At 49.6% G+C, this 16,300-nt stretch overlaps 1 protein-coding gene across 1 annotated transcript; it reads left to right on the top strand.

The window, feature by feature from the left end:
* The first annotated feature begins 11,413 nt into the window (after positions 1-11,413).
* On the top strand, positions 11,414-12,990 carry HILPDA (hypoxia inducible lipid droplet associated). Its single transcript, XM_058655046.1, has 2 exons — positions 11,414-11,544; positions 12,355-12,990. The coding sequence occupies exon 2, from the start codon at positions 12,400-12,402 to the stop codon at positions 12,592-12,594; it is 195 nt and encodes a 64-aa protein (XP_058511029.1). The 5' UTR covers positions 11,414-11,544; positions 12,355-12,399; the 3' UTR covers positions 12,595-12,990.
* Positions 12,991-16,300: the final 3,310 nt, after the last annotated feature.

Below are 16,300 nucleotides of genomic sequence, written 5' to 3'. Positions count from 1 at the left end.
CCAAGTCAGTGGTGCAGACTGAGCAGTTATAGGCCAGCCAACTTCTCCCCGGATGAGTTTCTGTCTCTGTCACCTGGGCTAATTTAGGGCTCCTGAGAAACCCTAATGGCCACTCTAAGAGAATGAAGGGGGTCAAAGCTAGAGCTAAAAACAGAGAAAACTGCTCTCCTGTGTCCGAAAGAAACTTAGAGGCTTTCCTTTTCCTATGAGAACCACCCGGTGTTCTGAGTGCTGCACGGGAGCCTGGAGGGTCCTGGGCTGCTTTAGATTCAATAGAAAATGGCTGATCCTGAAGTTCTTGGCCTTCAAAGAAAATCAATTCTCCATGAGCTCCTTGGCAGGAGGGACATAGTCCTGGGCATCCTTTCTGACAATCCTTAGCAAGTGTCCACTGCTTCTGCAGGGAAAGCACTTAGGATGCTTTCAGGGGTCTCACTGGGACCAGGAAGCCACATCTTCTTAAAAGAAAAAGATTTGTTTAATTTTTATTGGAAAGGCAGATATACAGAGAGGAAGAGAGAAAGAGAGGAAGATCTTCTGCCTGATGATTCACTCCCCAAGCAGTCACAACGGCTAGAGCTGAGTCAATCCAAGGCCAGGAGTATCTTCCAGGTCTCCCACACAGGTGCAGGGTCCCAAGGCTTTGGGCCGTCCTCTACTGCTTTCCCAGGCAAAAAGCAGGGAGCTGAATGAAAAGAGGGGCCGCTGGGATTAGAACTGGTGCCCATATGGGATCACAGTGCATGCAAGACGAGGACTTCAGCTGCTAGGTTACTGTACCACGCCCAAATTTTTTTTTAAAAATTGAGTCAAGGAATGTTTGGGTGGGGGCTCCTGGAGAGTTGCTTCTCCTAAAAGTGGACATGTTACTTTTTTCTTTCTTGGCATGTTACTTTTGCAAGGCAGCATTGGAAGCCATCCAAGGACAGCTGGGCTTGAGGTGAGTGAAGGGGACTTAGTGAGAATGTATAGAGCTTGGGTAAGGCCTCTGTCAGAGGAGCAGCAGGAAGAAGAGGAATGGTGTCTTGGTCGGCCAGGGCGATCCGGTGTCCCAGGCAGGAAAGAATAGATAAAATTGATCCAGCTCCCTCGTGCTCGCTTCAGCAGCACATATACTGAAATTGGAACGATCCAGCTCCCTGCTGTGGCCTGGGAAAGCAGCCAAGGACTGTCCAAGGCCTGAAGACCCCGTACCCATGTAGGAGACCTGGGCAAAGCTCCTGGTTTTGGATCAAGTCTGCTTTGGGCATTGCAGCCATTTGGAGAGCAAACTGGGAGATGGAAGCTCTTTCTTTCCTTCTCTTTGTAAATCTAACTTTCCAATACAAGTAAATAAATATTTTTAAATATATATATATATATATATATATATATATATATATATATATATATATGTATAGGGCCCAGCGGCGTGGCCTGGCCTAGCAGCTTAAGTCCTCGTCCTGAATGCACCAGGATCCCCTACGGGCACCGGTTTTAATCCTGGCAGCTCTGCTTCCCATCCAGCTCCCTGCTTGTGGACTGAGAAAGCAGTCGAGGACGGCCCAAAGCCTTGGGACCCTTCACTCACGTGGGAGACCTGGAAGAGGCTCCAGGCTCCTGGTTTCAGATGAAGCCAGATCAGGTAGTTTATATTGGTGAGCAACCTGCTCTGGAAGCAGGGGCTGACTTTCTGCACAGAGGGAAGGTGGAGGGTGCACCTACATTTGAGGAGGAAATCTTGGGGTGACAAGAGGGCTGGAGAGGCAGCTGGAGGAGGGGTGCATGCTGCCACAGACAAGGCCAGTTCCGCCTCCTGGCCCTGGTGACCCACTGTCACGGGAGTAGAGACCTGGGCTCTGAGGCCAGCAGCCACTTCTCTGTCCTCCCTGGCCTCAGAGCATGCTTTGCCGTGGTCACCCGGGTGATGTAACTGGGGTTTAGCCCCTACAGATTTGGTGATTTTGCTCAGTAGCTAACGTGCTACCAGAACGAACTTGACTTTATGGCTCTTGCATTTAGGAGCCTCACTCTCCTTCTTCAGCAGGCAAGGGTGACTTGATAGAAAAAACCTCCATAAAAAAATAAAAAACAAAAACAGAGAGAGGTTTTCCATCAAGTGTCTTATTCCCCCAGAGACGCACAACAGCTGGGGCTGAACCATACTGTAGCAATGAGACAGGAACTCCATCTGGGTCCCTCATGGGGGTGGCAGGGATCCCGGGACTTGGATCATCATCTACTGCCTTTCCAGGGTCACCAGCAGAGAGCTGGATAACAAGTTGGGGTCTCTGGGGAGGGAGATTAGCACTCCAATGTCAAATGAACAATAGCCCAACTCACTGTGTTACAACATGCATACCATAGAGAGGGAACTGCGTGGGGGAGCGGGCTTGCCAGCCTTCAGGAGTGTGGGGAGGTGGGACTTGAGTCTCTGCCCCTTGGGAAAAGCAGGGGCTCTCAGGAAGCTCATATCCACTGTTGCCTAAGTAATGTACTCATCCAACTGAGGAACTTGAACTACCTGCCATGATACTATACAGCATCTTAGCTATACAAAGCCAACAATCACATGGCCCTTGACTCAGAGACCTACACCACAAGCTTGTGAAAGCCACAAGCCCAGGCTGGGTCCTCTAGGACGTCCAGCATGAACACAGGCAGTGGCAACAGCAGTGGCTCAGAGTCATTGCCAGGTGCGAGGGTTGTTAGTGTACACACACCTGCCCTCCCATACACACAACACACCTGTCCTAACCGACAAGGTCCGCGTCCCCTGGGATGATGCAGCTGGTTACGTGCCACGCTCACGATTCTGGGCCGAGTCTGTCTTGTCTGCCTCGGGAATCTAATCAGGTAGAAGGCACAGTAGAACACAGGGAATCTAATCAGCTAGAAGGCACAGTAGAACCCTTGCTGAGTTCCACTTGTTGTTGCTATGAGAGGTAGGAGACTGGAAGGCAGAAGGGATCTGCCCAAGGCTCTTGGCTGGGCAGTGACCATGAGCCTGAATTTGGTGATGTGGGTGGGACGGACAGGGTCAGTGTGGCCAAAGAGTTAGCTTAGCTCAGTGAGCGTACTCTCCTAGCATGAGTGCTAGGAGACTGATTCACAAATAACCCTGAGCACCTGACTTGCTCAAGGCACAGAGTAAAAACATTTTATTCACATACACTCTCACACAGAGGCATATGCACATACACCTATATATATATAAACTTTTAAAACAATATAATATAAACTTTAAGTTTATATTAAAGATTTATCTATTTATTTAAAATGCAGAGTGACACAGAAAGAGAAATACAGAAGAGAGAGAGAGAGAGACCCTTCAACCACTGGTTTAACCCAAATGCCTGTCCAATGTCAGTGACAGGAAATGATATAATTGAGCCATCTTCCACCACCTCCAAGGCACATTAGCAGAAACTGGGTAAGATGTGTGCAGTATCCATCATGAAATAAATATACGTTTACTGCTTTTAAAACGTGAAGACTCAAATCAGGCACTCTGACATAGGATGGAATGTTCTTATTTATTACAAGATTTTTTTTTAATTGGAAAGGCAGATATACAGAAAGTAGGAGACACATTGAAAAAGATCCTCCACCCGCTGATTCACTCCCCAAGTGGCTGCAACAGCAAGAGCTAAGCTGATCTGGAACTAGGAGCCAGGAGCTTCTTCCAGGTCTCCCATACAGGTGCAGAGTCTCAAGGCTTTGGGCCGTCCTCAACTGCTTTCCCAGGTCACAAGCAGGGAGCTGGATGGGAAGCAGAGCAGCTGGGATTAGAACTGGTACCCATGTGGGATTCTGGCAAAGACAAGGTAAGGATTTAGCCACTAGGCTATTGTGCCAGACCCAAGATGGAATGTTCTAAGCAGTATCTTAACATAGGGTGTCACAATGTCTATACATATATGTGTATGTACATATTCATTTACTTACTTAAAAGAGCAATAGTGGTGTGTGTGCATGTGTGTATGTGTGTATGTGGGTGTGTGTGTGAGAGACAGAGAGAGGAAGGGAGAGAGAGAGAAATCTTTCATCCCTGGTTAACCCCCCAAATGCCTACAAAACCAGGGCTGGGCCAGGCTGAAGCCTGAAGCCCAGCATTCCGTCTGAGTCTCCCAAACGGATGTGGGGATCAAGACCTGAGTCACCACCTGCTGCCTCCCAGGGTGCACATTAGCAGAAAGGAAAGGCTGGAGGAGGAGATGGAGCTCGGACCAGGCACTCTGCTTGGCAGGATGCAGATGTCCCAGCGGCAGCCTAAGCTGATTGTACCATCTGCCTGCCCTGAGGATACGTTTTCAAATCTTAACGTAATCCTGCAGACGAGCAACCATGCATCAAAAACATTAGAAAAAAGGCATCCGTACTGGACACGAGCAGAGTCCCTCTCCTTGGTCATCATTCTCTAAAACAGTACAGTGGCAATATGGGATGCTGGTTCCACAAGGTGGAAGATCAGCCTTTTGACCCATGCTGCCAGCCCCAAGGGTTTGTCCTTTTTCTAGAATGAAGGGTGGAGCTTGGGACAGGGCCTGCCTGTAGGTGCAGCAGAAGCAGTGTTCGTGGTGCAGCCTGTGTGGTGGTGTCCGAGCAGGTGTTGTGGCATCTGGGACAGCGCAATGAGGGGTGGGTGGGTGCAGTCTTCAGCCTTGCTGGGTTGCCATGGAAGGTGATGGGATTTAAGTGGCGCACATGGCTTGGGTGTTGGTAGTCCTCAGCGTTTTGTCCCTCAAAAAACAAAAAGGCACAGTATGGGCCCGGCGTTAGCACTCATTGGCTACATCTTCACCTTGCATGTGTCATGATCCCATATGGACACTGGTTCTTGTCCTGGCTGCTCCATTTACCATCCAGCTTCCTGCCTGTGGCGTGGGAAAGCAGTCAAGGACGACCCAAAAATTTGGGACCCCTTACCCATGTGGGAGACTGGAAGAAGCTCTTGGCTCCTGGCTTCAGATCAGCTTAACTCTGGCTGTTGTGGCCACTTGGGGAGTGAACTAGCAGATGGAAAATCTTTATCTCTCCTTCTCTCTGTAAATTTGCCTTTCCAAGAAAAAGAAAAAAAAAATCTCTTTAAAAAAGATAAAAAGGCGGGCCCGGCGGCTAAAGTCCTCACCTTGAACGCCCCGGGATCCCATGTGGGCGCCGGTTCTAATCCCAGCAGCTCCACTTCCCATCCAGCTCCCTGCTTGTGGCCTGGGAAAGCAGTCGAGGATGGCCCAAAGCTTTGGGACCCTGCACCCGCGTGGGAGACCCGGAAGAGGTTCCTGGTTCCCGGCATCAGATCGGCGCGCACCGGCCCATTGCGGCTCACTTGGGGAGTGAATCATCAGATGGAAGATCTTCCTCTCTGTCTCTCCTCCTCTCTGTATATCTGACTTCCCAATTTAAAAAAAAAAAAAATCTTAAAGAAATGTTATTGTGCTGAGTGGAAATTGCCCAGTTAACATGCATCATATTTTGCAAACCTGAGTAGACAATGATCATCTTTTACGGCGCCTTTTTATCTTTTTTTTTTTTTTTAAGATTTTATTATTATTGGAAAGCTGGATATACAGAGAGGAGGAGAGACAGAGAGGAAGATCTTCCATCCACTGATTAACTCTGCACTCCCCAAATGGCCACATTGGCTGGACCATAGCAGCAAATGATACTTTAATAGGCAGAATATCAGGATGATGACCAGGAGCTTCCAGGGCTGAATGGAGCTGTCAGGCGAGGGGTAAGTGCGGGGGAGGGCTTGGGCCATTGTTGATGAGGGAGGGAGGGATTCTACGGAGGACCACTTTCTCCTTTGTCCTGGAGTGTGTGGGAGGAATCACTGGGAGAAGGGACGAGACTGGGGGGTCTCCTCAAAGGTCAACTGTCCTCTTTCCTTCTTTGTCTGTCTCCCTAGGTCCCTTCCACCCTTCCTGTTTGGCTAACAGCCAGCAGGATGCTCCCTGCCCTGCTCATGGAAGAGCCATGGAGCTTGTCAGCTGGTGGCAGCATTGTCTGAGGGAGAGGTGCCAGGCACTGGAATAAGGAACTGTGTGTGTATCTGAATGTGAGGGGAAAGCAGGTGTTGTCATTACAAAACGAAACAGCCCAGAACCCTAAGAGGACCCACTGCCTCCTGACCCTGGGCTCCCACGTCTACCTCCCTGCGTGCTCAGGAAGATGTGTGCTTCCGTCCATAGCTCCCACTGCCCCTATATTTGCTGAGTGGCAGACTGTGTCTCTGGGTACTTCCATCTGGTCCCTGCTCAAACGCCCTGTCTCGGGAGGCCTTCTTGATTATCCCATATCAAGCAATATCTGAGACCCTGTCCGTGTCCTCTCTAGACTGTGTTTTTCTCTTCATGGTTCTTATCACCACCAGCCTACCTTAGCCCCCATCCCGGAATGGAGCCCCAAAGAGGAAAAAGTTGGACTGTCCATTGCTGTGTCCCCAAATCCAGACAGTGCCTGGTACAAAGTAGTTGCTCAACACATATTTAATAAATGAATGGATCATTTTTATGTATTTAAGATATTTCTTAATTTTTTTTTTTAAAAGAGCCCAGCTGCTCTGTAATTCTATTTATGTATTCATTGTGCAACCATATGTTAACAGTGATCCTTTCTGGGTGAGAGGATGACTGAGTGTCTCCCCAATGCATCTGTTACTTTTGTAATTAAAGGACAGACTTTAAATTAACTCACATTTGGTAAATGTGTGATTTGAGCAATGTTGTGAAAACAGATACGAAATGAGCAGGTAGCAGGTGGGGGAAACTGAACATGTTAATTTGTTGATGGGAAAAAATAGGTCAAGAGTTTAGGGCAGTGCTGAGAGGCCAGGTGGGAGTAGGAGGGCCGTGGGCACGTGGAAAGCCAGGACATGTGCCCTGTAAGAGGTGGAGTGACCCTGAAGGGTGGGCAGAGGGCACCCACAGTGAACAGTGACTCTCCCCTCCCTCACCTGGGCCAGATGCCTCAATTTTTTTTTAATTCATGTATTTATTTGCAACTCAGAGTCACAGAGGGAAAAGAGGGAGAGAAAAAGAGAGAGAGAGAGAGATCTTTCACTTATTGGTCCACTCCCTAAATGGCCACAACTTCGAGGGCCGGACTGGGTTTTAAGCCAGGACCCTTGGCTGAATCTCCCACGTGGGCGACAGGTACTCAAACACTTGAGCCATCATCTGCTGCTTTCCCAGGTACATTACTAAGGAGCTGGACCAGAAGCGGAGCAGGTAGGACCCAAACTGGCACTCTGATGTGGCATGTCGTCATTGCAGGCGGCGGCTTAACCCCCTAGGACACTATGTAGTTCCTCAGAGGCCTCAATTCTTAGTTCTGATGGTGGCTCAGCCACAGCACGGACCCCTTCAATAGCTTTAAGGCACAGGAGCTCCATGTGAATGGCAGAGACCCAAATTCTTAAGTCATTATTGTCTCTCAGCCTGAGAACTGGCAGGAAGCTAGAACTGGAAATGAGCCAGAACCTGAACCCCAGCACTCCAACATGAGCACTTTAACACGTTACCAAGTACTCATCTGTCCTGTGTATTTAAGGTATCTCTAGGTTACCCAGGATCCCTAACCTCTGCATGGCTTCTGCAACTTACAATACAATATTAATGTTAACACTCATCACACCACATTGTTTGGAGAGTAATGACAAGATAAAGTACATATGATGTAGGCACCAAATCTTGTAGTTTTTCCCCAAATTATGTTCGCTGTGTGTTTGATGTGAGTCCCATGGATACACACTCCACAGACAGAAAGACTGACGATATTCGAACGAGAAAAAAAGAACTCCGTGAATGTCTCGGGAAAGCTTACTAACAGAAAGAAGTGGGGGATGACAAAGTCCCAATTTCCTCATTTCAGTAAAGGCTCGCCTTTTGTTTCATGTCAATGATAAGCATCACCAAGGAGACTCGGCCCCAGAGCAGCAGCTCTCCTGGCCAAACCTCCCCTTCACGCACCGTAATCCCACATGAGAACCAGTTCTGGCTACTCCATTTCCCATCCATCCATCTGCCTGTGGCCTGGGAAAGCAGCGGAGGATGGCCCAAAGCCTTGGGAATCTGCACCCACATGGGAGACCCAGAAAAAGTTCCTGGCTTTGGATTGGCTCAGCTCTGGCCACCGCAGCCACTTAGTGAGTGAAGTAACAGGTGGAAAATCATTCTCTCCATCTCTCCTTCTCTGTAAACCTACCTTTCCAATAAAAATTTTAAAATCTTAAAAAGAGAGAGAGAGACAGAGAGACACCAGCATTTTCTCAGTCCTCACTGCCTTTCAAGTCGCCCCCTCCAGCAGCCTGGACCTTTCTTTCTCCTTCCTTTGTGGTGTTACACGAACACTGGGCGTTAGGCCTGGAGGGAGCCCACCTCCCCCTTCTACCGCTTCTGCCTTGGCCATTACAGAGGGAGGCTGCTCCAAAGCAGGGAATAAAGGAGGTCTTGCACCCTGGCCCCCGCCGCGGCTCACTAGGTTCTCTCTCAAGGCTTGAAGGCTTGAATTGTTCAGGAAGGGAGGGAGGAGGAAATGTTACCCTGGAGATTTTGCTATAAAGATGGAAACAATACCAATCAATAGCTACTTTCCTCCCCAGTAAAGACCTGTTCGACTTTATCTGCACTCACTGCTTCACCTTAAGTATTTATCACGTGTTTTAGTTCATTTTATTACTTTTACTTCCCTAAATGAATCAATACCCTTAAATATTTTTGAGAAATGGATATTATAGTAAAAAGGTTAAGCCAGTGCTTTAAAAAAACACTCAATTATTATTACTATTATTAAGATTTATTTATTTTTATTGGGAAGGGAGATTTCCAGCAAGAGAGACAGAGAGCAAAATATTCCACTGGTTCACTCCCCAAGTAGCCACAATGATTGGAGCTAAGCTGATCTAAACCCAGGAGCCAGGAGCTTCTTCCAGTCTCCCACACAGGTGCAGGGTCCCAAGGCTTTGGGCCGTCCTCGACTGCTTTCCCAGGCCATAAGCAGGGAGCTGGATGGGAAGTGGAGCAGTGGGGAAATGAGCCTGCACCCGTATGGGATTCCAGCAGATACAAGGTAAGGATTTAGCCATTGAGCCAGTGCTTGACCAGTGCTTGAGATGTTTGTAGCCCATATCAGAGCGCTGGTTTGAGTGCCAGCCGCTAGTTCCAATCCAGCTCCCTGCTTAAGCACATGGAAAGTCACTGGAAGATGACCCAAGTGCTTGGATTCCTGCCACCCCTTGGAGGAGTCGGGACGGAAAAGTATGCACGTCTATTCCCAAACCAGAGGGACTGCCAATGTATCTGTGAAATAACTCTTGGCACTAGATGTAGACTGTCTACCACTGCCTATACCTACAATGTCACAATGCACTCAAACAGAAAGATAAGGACTTGTTGCTGAAGGACTCCATTATTGTAACAATATAGGGGAAATCAGTGGTGGGGTAGGAGGGAAGAGGGAGGGTGGGAGAGGACATCCCTAAGCCTATGGAATTGCATCATGACAAATAAAAATAAATAAAAGACATTTATAAAAATTAATTTAAAATATTGTATTTACTTACGTTAATGTCAGAATTACAGAGAATGAGACTGAGAAAGATCTTCCATCCAGTGGTTCACTCCCAAAATGGCAACAATGCCCTAAGCTGAGCCAATCCGAAGCCAGGAGCCTCTTCCAGGTCTCCCACGTGGGTGTGGAGTCCCAAGGTTTTGGGTTCTCCTCTACTGTTTTCCCAGGATACAAGCAAAGAGCTGGAACGGAAGTGGAGCAGCTGGGACATGAAACGGCACCAAAAGCTTGTAAGACGGAGGATTAGCCAATTGAGTTATGGTGCGGGGCCATAAACTTAAGTTATATAACATCCATTTTTTCATGAAATTTTGGAATACAAAATGAATATCAAAATGAACTCTGTTTTTGAGAAAAAAAAACCCTCTGAGCTATCCCCCTACGTGCCTTTTGTGTCTGGTTTCCTTCGCTTTGCATGTGGCTGTCGCCTACAGCTTGTATCATATTTCATTTTTCATGGATGCCATCCCACTGTATCATACTTTATTTACCCTTTTACAAGCTGAAGGACATTTAGGTTGTTTGCATTTTTTCGCCTGTCATGAACAATGTTGCTATGAACATTTTTGCAAACATGCCTGCCTGAACACTTTTCAATTCTCTTGGGAAGACAGAGTGGAGCTGTTGGATCATATGGTAAGCCTATGTTTAACTTTTGGAGGAACTGCCAACGTCTTTTGCAAAACGACTGCAGCATTTGACATTCCCAGCTGCAGTGCGGAAGGATTCCATCTTGTCCATTCCTTCCCAACACTTGCTCTTTCCTGGCTTTGTTTTCACTTTCCCAGTGGGTGTGAGGAGGCACCTCCTTGTGCACACCGTACTTCGTGGCACATGACGCAGATGCTGTGCACTTCTCTTTTCTCATTTACTATATTGGGGATCATTTCTATGTCTAAAAACTTTTTTTTTTTTTACTAACTTTCTAGTAATCAACACACCCTAACTTATTTAACTAAATGCCTTCTTCACTATTAGTATTTATTTTTGAGAGAGTTACTGAGAGAAGTCATCCGTTCCCTGGTTAAAGTTCTAAGTTGACCTGCACAGGCCAGTGCTGGGTTCCCGCTCCCCCACATACCCCCAGGCTACAAGGATCAGCTCCCCACATCTCCATTCTCCACCTGGGAGTTTACTAGAATTCCTAGAAGTGGCATTCTGGGTCAAAGGGCACAGACAAAACTGCGAAGCAGGAGAACCAAAAAGACCAGGAGGGGTTTGGAGGAAGAGGCTGGGCGGGGCTGTTGAATGCCTGCCAGACTGCACGTCGGATTCCACACTTTTTCTTCCCCGGGTCTTCCCCGTCCTGCCTTCCCGACAGACAACACAAAGTAGGGGAAAGGTGACCGTCCCCTTTCGGCTGAGCTGGCCCAGCTGAGGGCGACCCCTTGAGCTCCCGCCCCCGCAGCTCCACCCCGCAGGAGTCCGAGCCTCGCCTTCTACGCCGGGAACGCGCCTCCCCCAAGGCCCTACCCCCGCCCAGAGTCCCGAAGACAGCGTCTCCGCGAGTGGGTGATGTTCTAGGCCTAAGCCTGGATTATGGGACCTCCTCCCCAGCTCTTTGGTTCAAGTTAATAGCGCCCTTAAACATCATCTGGTACTGCGCACAGAACACAAAGTGACGCGCCCCACAGGCAGTGAGGGGCTCACCCCAAGGACAAGCAAGATTCTTACCCTAAACCCTCCGACCTGCCCTGGCCGGGAATGCGGGAATGGCTGACGTGAGCCGCGGTCCCGCCCCGGCCGGGGAGGGGCGAGCCGCGGACGTGCGCCTCGGCGTGCGCGTGCGCCTGCGGGCCTCGGGGCGGGCGGCCGCTATAAGGGGAGGGACCCGGCGGCCGCAGGTGTGGCTCATGGCCGACTGCGCCTTTGTGTCCTTGCTACGCGGGCCGTGTTGCGCGCAGCGGCCTCGCTTGCTGCCTGTTGAACCGCTCTTCTCCCGCCTGCTGCACGGTCTGCTACGACGGTGAGCGTCTTTTCGCAGCTCTTTAGGTAAGTGGTCCCGAGGGCTTCCCCGGCCTAGGTCTGGATTCCCCGGACCTCCCGCCGCCCACCTCTTTCCCAATCTCGAGAGAGTATGGGGCCTGCCGCCCGGAGTGTCTCCCCTGCCCCTGAGCCCCTGCACCAAGCCGGGTTTCCCACCAGGCAGTCTGGCTCAAGCTGGGATCCACGTGGCCACCCCGTGTTGGCCAGTGCCGGGTAAGGCTTCCTAAACACTCGTGGCGTCTTTCCCATCCCAACACGACTCATGCTGTGTGCTAAGTACCCTAGGAAGTCTGGGGATCCTGTCTCCAAGGCTTCGCTTGAGGCCTTTAGTACCTTCCAGGAGGCCTAATACGTTGTAAGTACTCAGGGTATCTTTGCCCAGGAAATAGACTTTAATGGGTTTGGGCCTCTCAGTTACTCTGCCTCTTGAAAAGTCTGGTCAACTCTGATGTGACAGACACGTGTAGACAGGTTATTTTCTTTAGTACATTTTCTTTTCTTTTTTTTTAATTCCCACCTACTTCTCTTCAGGGGACAGAGCCTCCACTTGAGGACAGTTACCTGGCTGCCTGCATGTAGCACACGATTGGCCGTTGTACCCTGCAGAAGCAAAGTTGTTAAGTAAGGAGACTTGTTAAGGAGTGCTGTGGTGCTGGTTGAAGCCATAAGGCTTGTGTCTGTAGCCTTGCTGTTTGCAATGTCTGCTGGGGAAGGACATACCCCGCCTGGTTGGTTGGTTGGTTGGTTGGTTGGGCCGGGCCCAGGCACGCTCCTCCCCCAAGGCTGTAGGTTAACCCTTGTCCATCTTTTCCCCAGGCCCCCGGCCCTCCCACTGACAGAGGAGGGGCACTACCTGGAGCCATGAAGCAGATGGTGAACCTCTACCTCCTGGGCATGGTGCTCACACTCCTCTCTGTCTTCGTGCGTGTGATGGAGTCCCTGGAAAGCTTGCTGGAGAGCCCAGCGCCTGGCAACTCCTGGAACCCCAGAGGCCAGCTCACTGGCCCGGAATCTCCTAGGGGTCTTCCCGACCACCCACCCAGAGGGATGCGATAGCATCCCCCATGTCCTACCCAGTGTGTTGGCTGGGAACGCTGACCTCAACGTGTCCCGCCAGCTAGCCAGCGAGCTCAGAGCACTCATGCTACCAACCAACTCAAGTTCCTGGGTCTAGGGGATGGTGTTCAAGTGGGTGTGCCAGGCCCTGGGGTGTGATGTGATTGTACATGTGACGGTGGCTGTGGGAAGGCATGATCCCCCAGTGGTCTGCTCTGTGCTTTGCTGTGCCTGTGCTGGGCTCTGGCATCTTACATGGAGACTGAGCTGTTGGTAGGTGCCAATGCTTCCAGCCATACTTGCCAGACACCGGCCCGGGGTTCTTCAGACTCATGGAGTCTTTCTGGGTCCGTTTATGTAGTGTTCAACATTAGATAGCAGTTGAAGAGGAATGTGGAGTGTTCCGTGTCCATCTCTGTTTGTTTCACATGGCTCCGTTCTCCCTCCAGCATTGTATGTCTGTGAGTGAATGAGGGGGTGGGGGGTGACAGAGCCTGCTGCGGGGACTACAGCGCTATGGCCACCATGTGGCTCAAATGGATTTTTCTAATGCAGTAAAGGGAAATGTGTGTTTCCACCTTGTGTCGTGTTGTTTTATGCCTTTGGATTAGTGGTGGAGAAGGCTTAATGTCTCAAACTTGGAAGCAAGAAAGTACCTAAAGCACTTTATGAAGAACATCCATAAAACCTTGGAATTTAGCAACAGGGCAGTTGGGTGTCCTTGTTTAACCTGGTTGGAGGTTAGGTCCAAATCTTTACAGCCCTGTGCGACTGTCCTCCACCAGCGGTCCTTCCAGGAGGCCTTGGCCTCTGCCCTGCTCGCCAGGGCCTTTCTCTGCTCCAGGGACTGCGTGACTGGCAGGGTTCACACCTCACAGGCAGCGATTTTGGCTCGGATTTGAGCAGCTTCGCCTTTTCTTGGAAGTGGAAGCGCTCTCTGGTTGCCGTTTTCACCAGTTCCCTATGGACCCTTCCTGGGTCTGTGTGTGTGTGTGTGTGTCATTTTTATGGGTCTGGTTCACTTTTTCCTAAGGGAAAGGTACCCTCTGGTCAACCAGCTTGCCTCAGGAGACTGGCCCAGGCATCACGGTGGTGCACAGAAGTAGAATGTTGAGATTGCAATTTACCGAGTGTGACAAACTGCCTGCCTCCTGGGCAGGTGGGAAACCGTCCCTGTGGGGTTCACTCTTCACCCCTGGCTGCTGGCCAGTTTGTTTTAGCAGCTGACTTTTTAGAGATTTGTTAAATTGGGTAGGTGTTCTGCCTCTCTTGAGCACTGAGGACTGCTTCTGAAGTTGCTTCCCCAGGTACGTCTGTTCAGCTGAGATGGTCTGCATGTTCCAGTCTGAACTGGCCTTTCCTCCAAGAGCGTTGGGACGCTCAGAGGTTCAGCCACCACGGACGGGATGGCTATTGCTGTTTGCATCCTGCAAGTACAGGCAGCACCTGTTCTTGTTTGCCTGGAAGTGGGATTTCTTGGGCTGTGAGACTTCCAGTGCTAAAACCCTGGGACATCCTGGACAGATGGGGATGGTTGGTCATCCACCCAGTCAAGCTAGGTTTGCGTTAGCTTTTGTCACTCCCAACCAGATCTCAATTGGATCCACTAAAGAAAGGTTCTGTCGGCCTTGCAACCCGTTTTCCTGGAGACATGTTAGGACTACAGGCCAGCTGCCCACACCCCGTCTGAGCTCCTCTCTTGCTGTTTTGTCAACGGTGACTAATTCTTGGGCTAAAGTTCTATTCTCTTAATCTTTCTCCTGAATCTGGAAGCTTCCACGGTACTTTGTTGTGAAGGTGTGAGTTTCACCCCAGAGTTCACTGGTTACTGCCATCAGCCTCCAGGAGGATCTCTGTTCCATGTAAACTTCTGGTTCACACGTTGGGGGTTATATCTATCTATCTATATATGTTTTGCAGTTTAATATACAACAATACCCCCCCATCCCAATTCCAGTTTCTATTTTTTTTTTAAAGATTTATTTTATTTTTATTACAAAGTCAGATATACAGAGAGGAGGAGAGATAGAGAGGAAGTGGAGCTGCCGGGATTAGAACCAGCGACCATATGGGATCCTGGCGCATTCAAGGCGAGGACCTTAGCCACTAGGCCACACCGCCAGGCCCAGTTTCTATTTTTTTAAATATTCATTTATTATTTTATTTGAAAGTCAGATTTATAGGAAGAGAAGTGACATATCTTTCATCTACTGGTTCACTCCCCAAATGGTCACAGTGGCCAGAGCCGGGCCAAGCCAAAACCAGGAGCTTCTTCCTAGTCTCCTACATGGACACAGGGACCCAAGCAGTCAGGCCAGGCTTCACTGCTTTCTCAGGGGACTGAAAGGGACGTGGAGCAGTGGGCACTTGAACTGGTGCCCATAAAGGATGTTGGTGGAGCAGGGAAAGGCTTAACATGCTGTGCCATGGCGCTGGCCTCCTGATCCTCGTTTCTCTACTGATTATGGATACATGATGTTTGGTGCAGCTGCAGCGAGAGCCCTAACATCTCAGAGCCTCAACAGAACAGCTGCCTAACGCTCCCCTCCCAAGGAACAGAACTGGGATCTGAAAACAAACCTCTCCTCCCACATCTGCTTACTGGACTACCACTTTCCCTAATCCATTTTCCTCCCTAATCCATTTTGGGATCCATTTTCCTCCCTAATCCATTTAACCTGACCTGATCCCGTGACTATGAGATGCAGAGCAGAGGGCACTGTCTCAGAGTTGACAGATCCCCACCTGCGTGAACCACCTCCAAAACCAGCACCGCAGGTTAAGCTACTGCCTGTGACATCCCATGTCAGCACTTGAGTCCTGGCTGCTTCATGTCCAATCCAGCTCCCTGCTAAGGCACTGTAAAGGCAGTGGAGGATGACTCGGGTACTTGGGACCCTGCACCCACATGCAAGACCTGGAAGAAACTCCTGGCTCCTGGCTTTGGATCGGCTCAGCTCTGGACATTGAGCCACTTGGAGATCTTTCTCTTGTCTCTCCTCTCTGTGGATCTACCTTTCCAATGTAAATAAATCAATTTATGGAAAAGAAGAAACAAAAGAATGACTATGGGTACAGGGAAAGGATCCCTGTTGTAGGGGTCTGCATTTGTGCAGGCCTCAGCAAGCAAACAATGAACGGACTGTTACCTAGACTGCTTCCAAGGGCTGAGTTGGGAGGAAGGACAAAAGGGTCAACACTGCCTGTGTTGGGACACGCTGAGCATACTCACACAGAGATAGGGACGTGTCAGGGAGAGCGAAGAGAGCACCTGAACGTGTCCTGGGGTCCCAGTGTCTGATGGGGCTCCCACAACGTCCTGACAGTAGTGTTCCCAAAACACAAAAGCAGCCCGCAGATGATACTCTGCCAGCTGTACCTTCAGAAGAGATGGTCTCCCCAAGAAACCGTTGAACTTATCTGGACAATAAGATGCTGGAGTTTATGCTTGGTAGATGCTTGCAATGAGAGAATGTCAACTGAATTTGAACTGTGGTAATGCAGCAAGGTGGAGGAATCCACCATGGGGGGGGGGGAGTTGAGGGAGGGGTGGGGGAATCCCAGTGCCTATAAAACTGTGTCACATAAGGCAATGTAATCAATTAAAAAAAAAAAGAAAAAAGCAGCCCACAGAATATTCATTCTTGTGGATTCTTTTCAGTGTACCAATTAAGTTCCTAAAAGGAAATGGAAAAAAAAATAGACA

This window comes from Ochotona princeps, chromosome 25 (genome assembly GCF_030435755.1).
Source record: "Ochotona princeps isolate mOchPri1 chromosome 25, mOchPri1.hap1, whole genome shotgun sequence".
In the NCBI taxonomy this organism is placed as follows: Eukaryota; Metazoa; Chordata; class Mammalia; order Lagomorpha; family Ochotonidae; genus Ochotona; species Ochotona princeps.
This window is presented reverse-complemented; position numbering and strand designations above follow the sequence as displayed.

Coding starts and splice junctions, on each gene's coding strand:
- HILPDA (XM_058655046.1), top strand. CDS start 12,400: ATGAAGCAGATGGTGAACCTCTACCTCCTGGGCATGGTGCTCACACTC.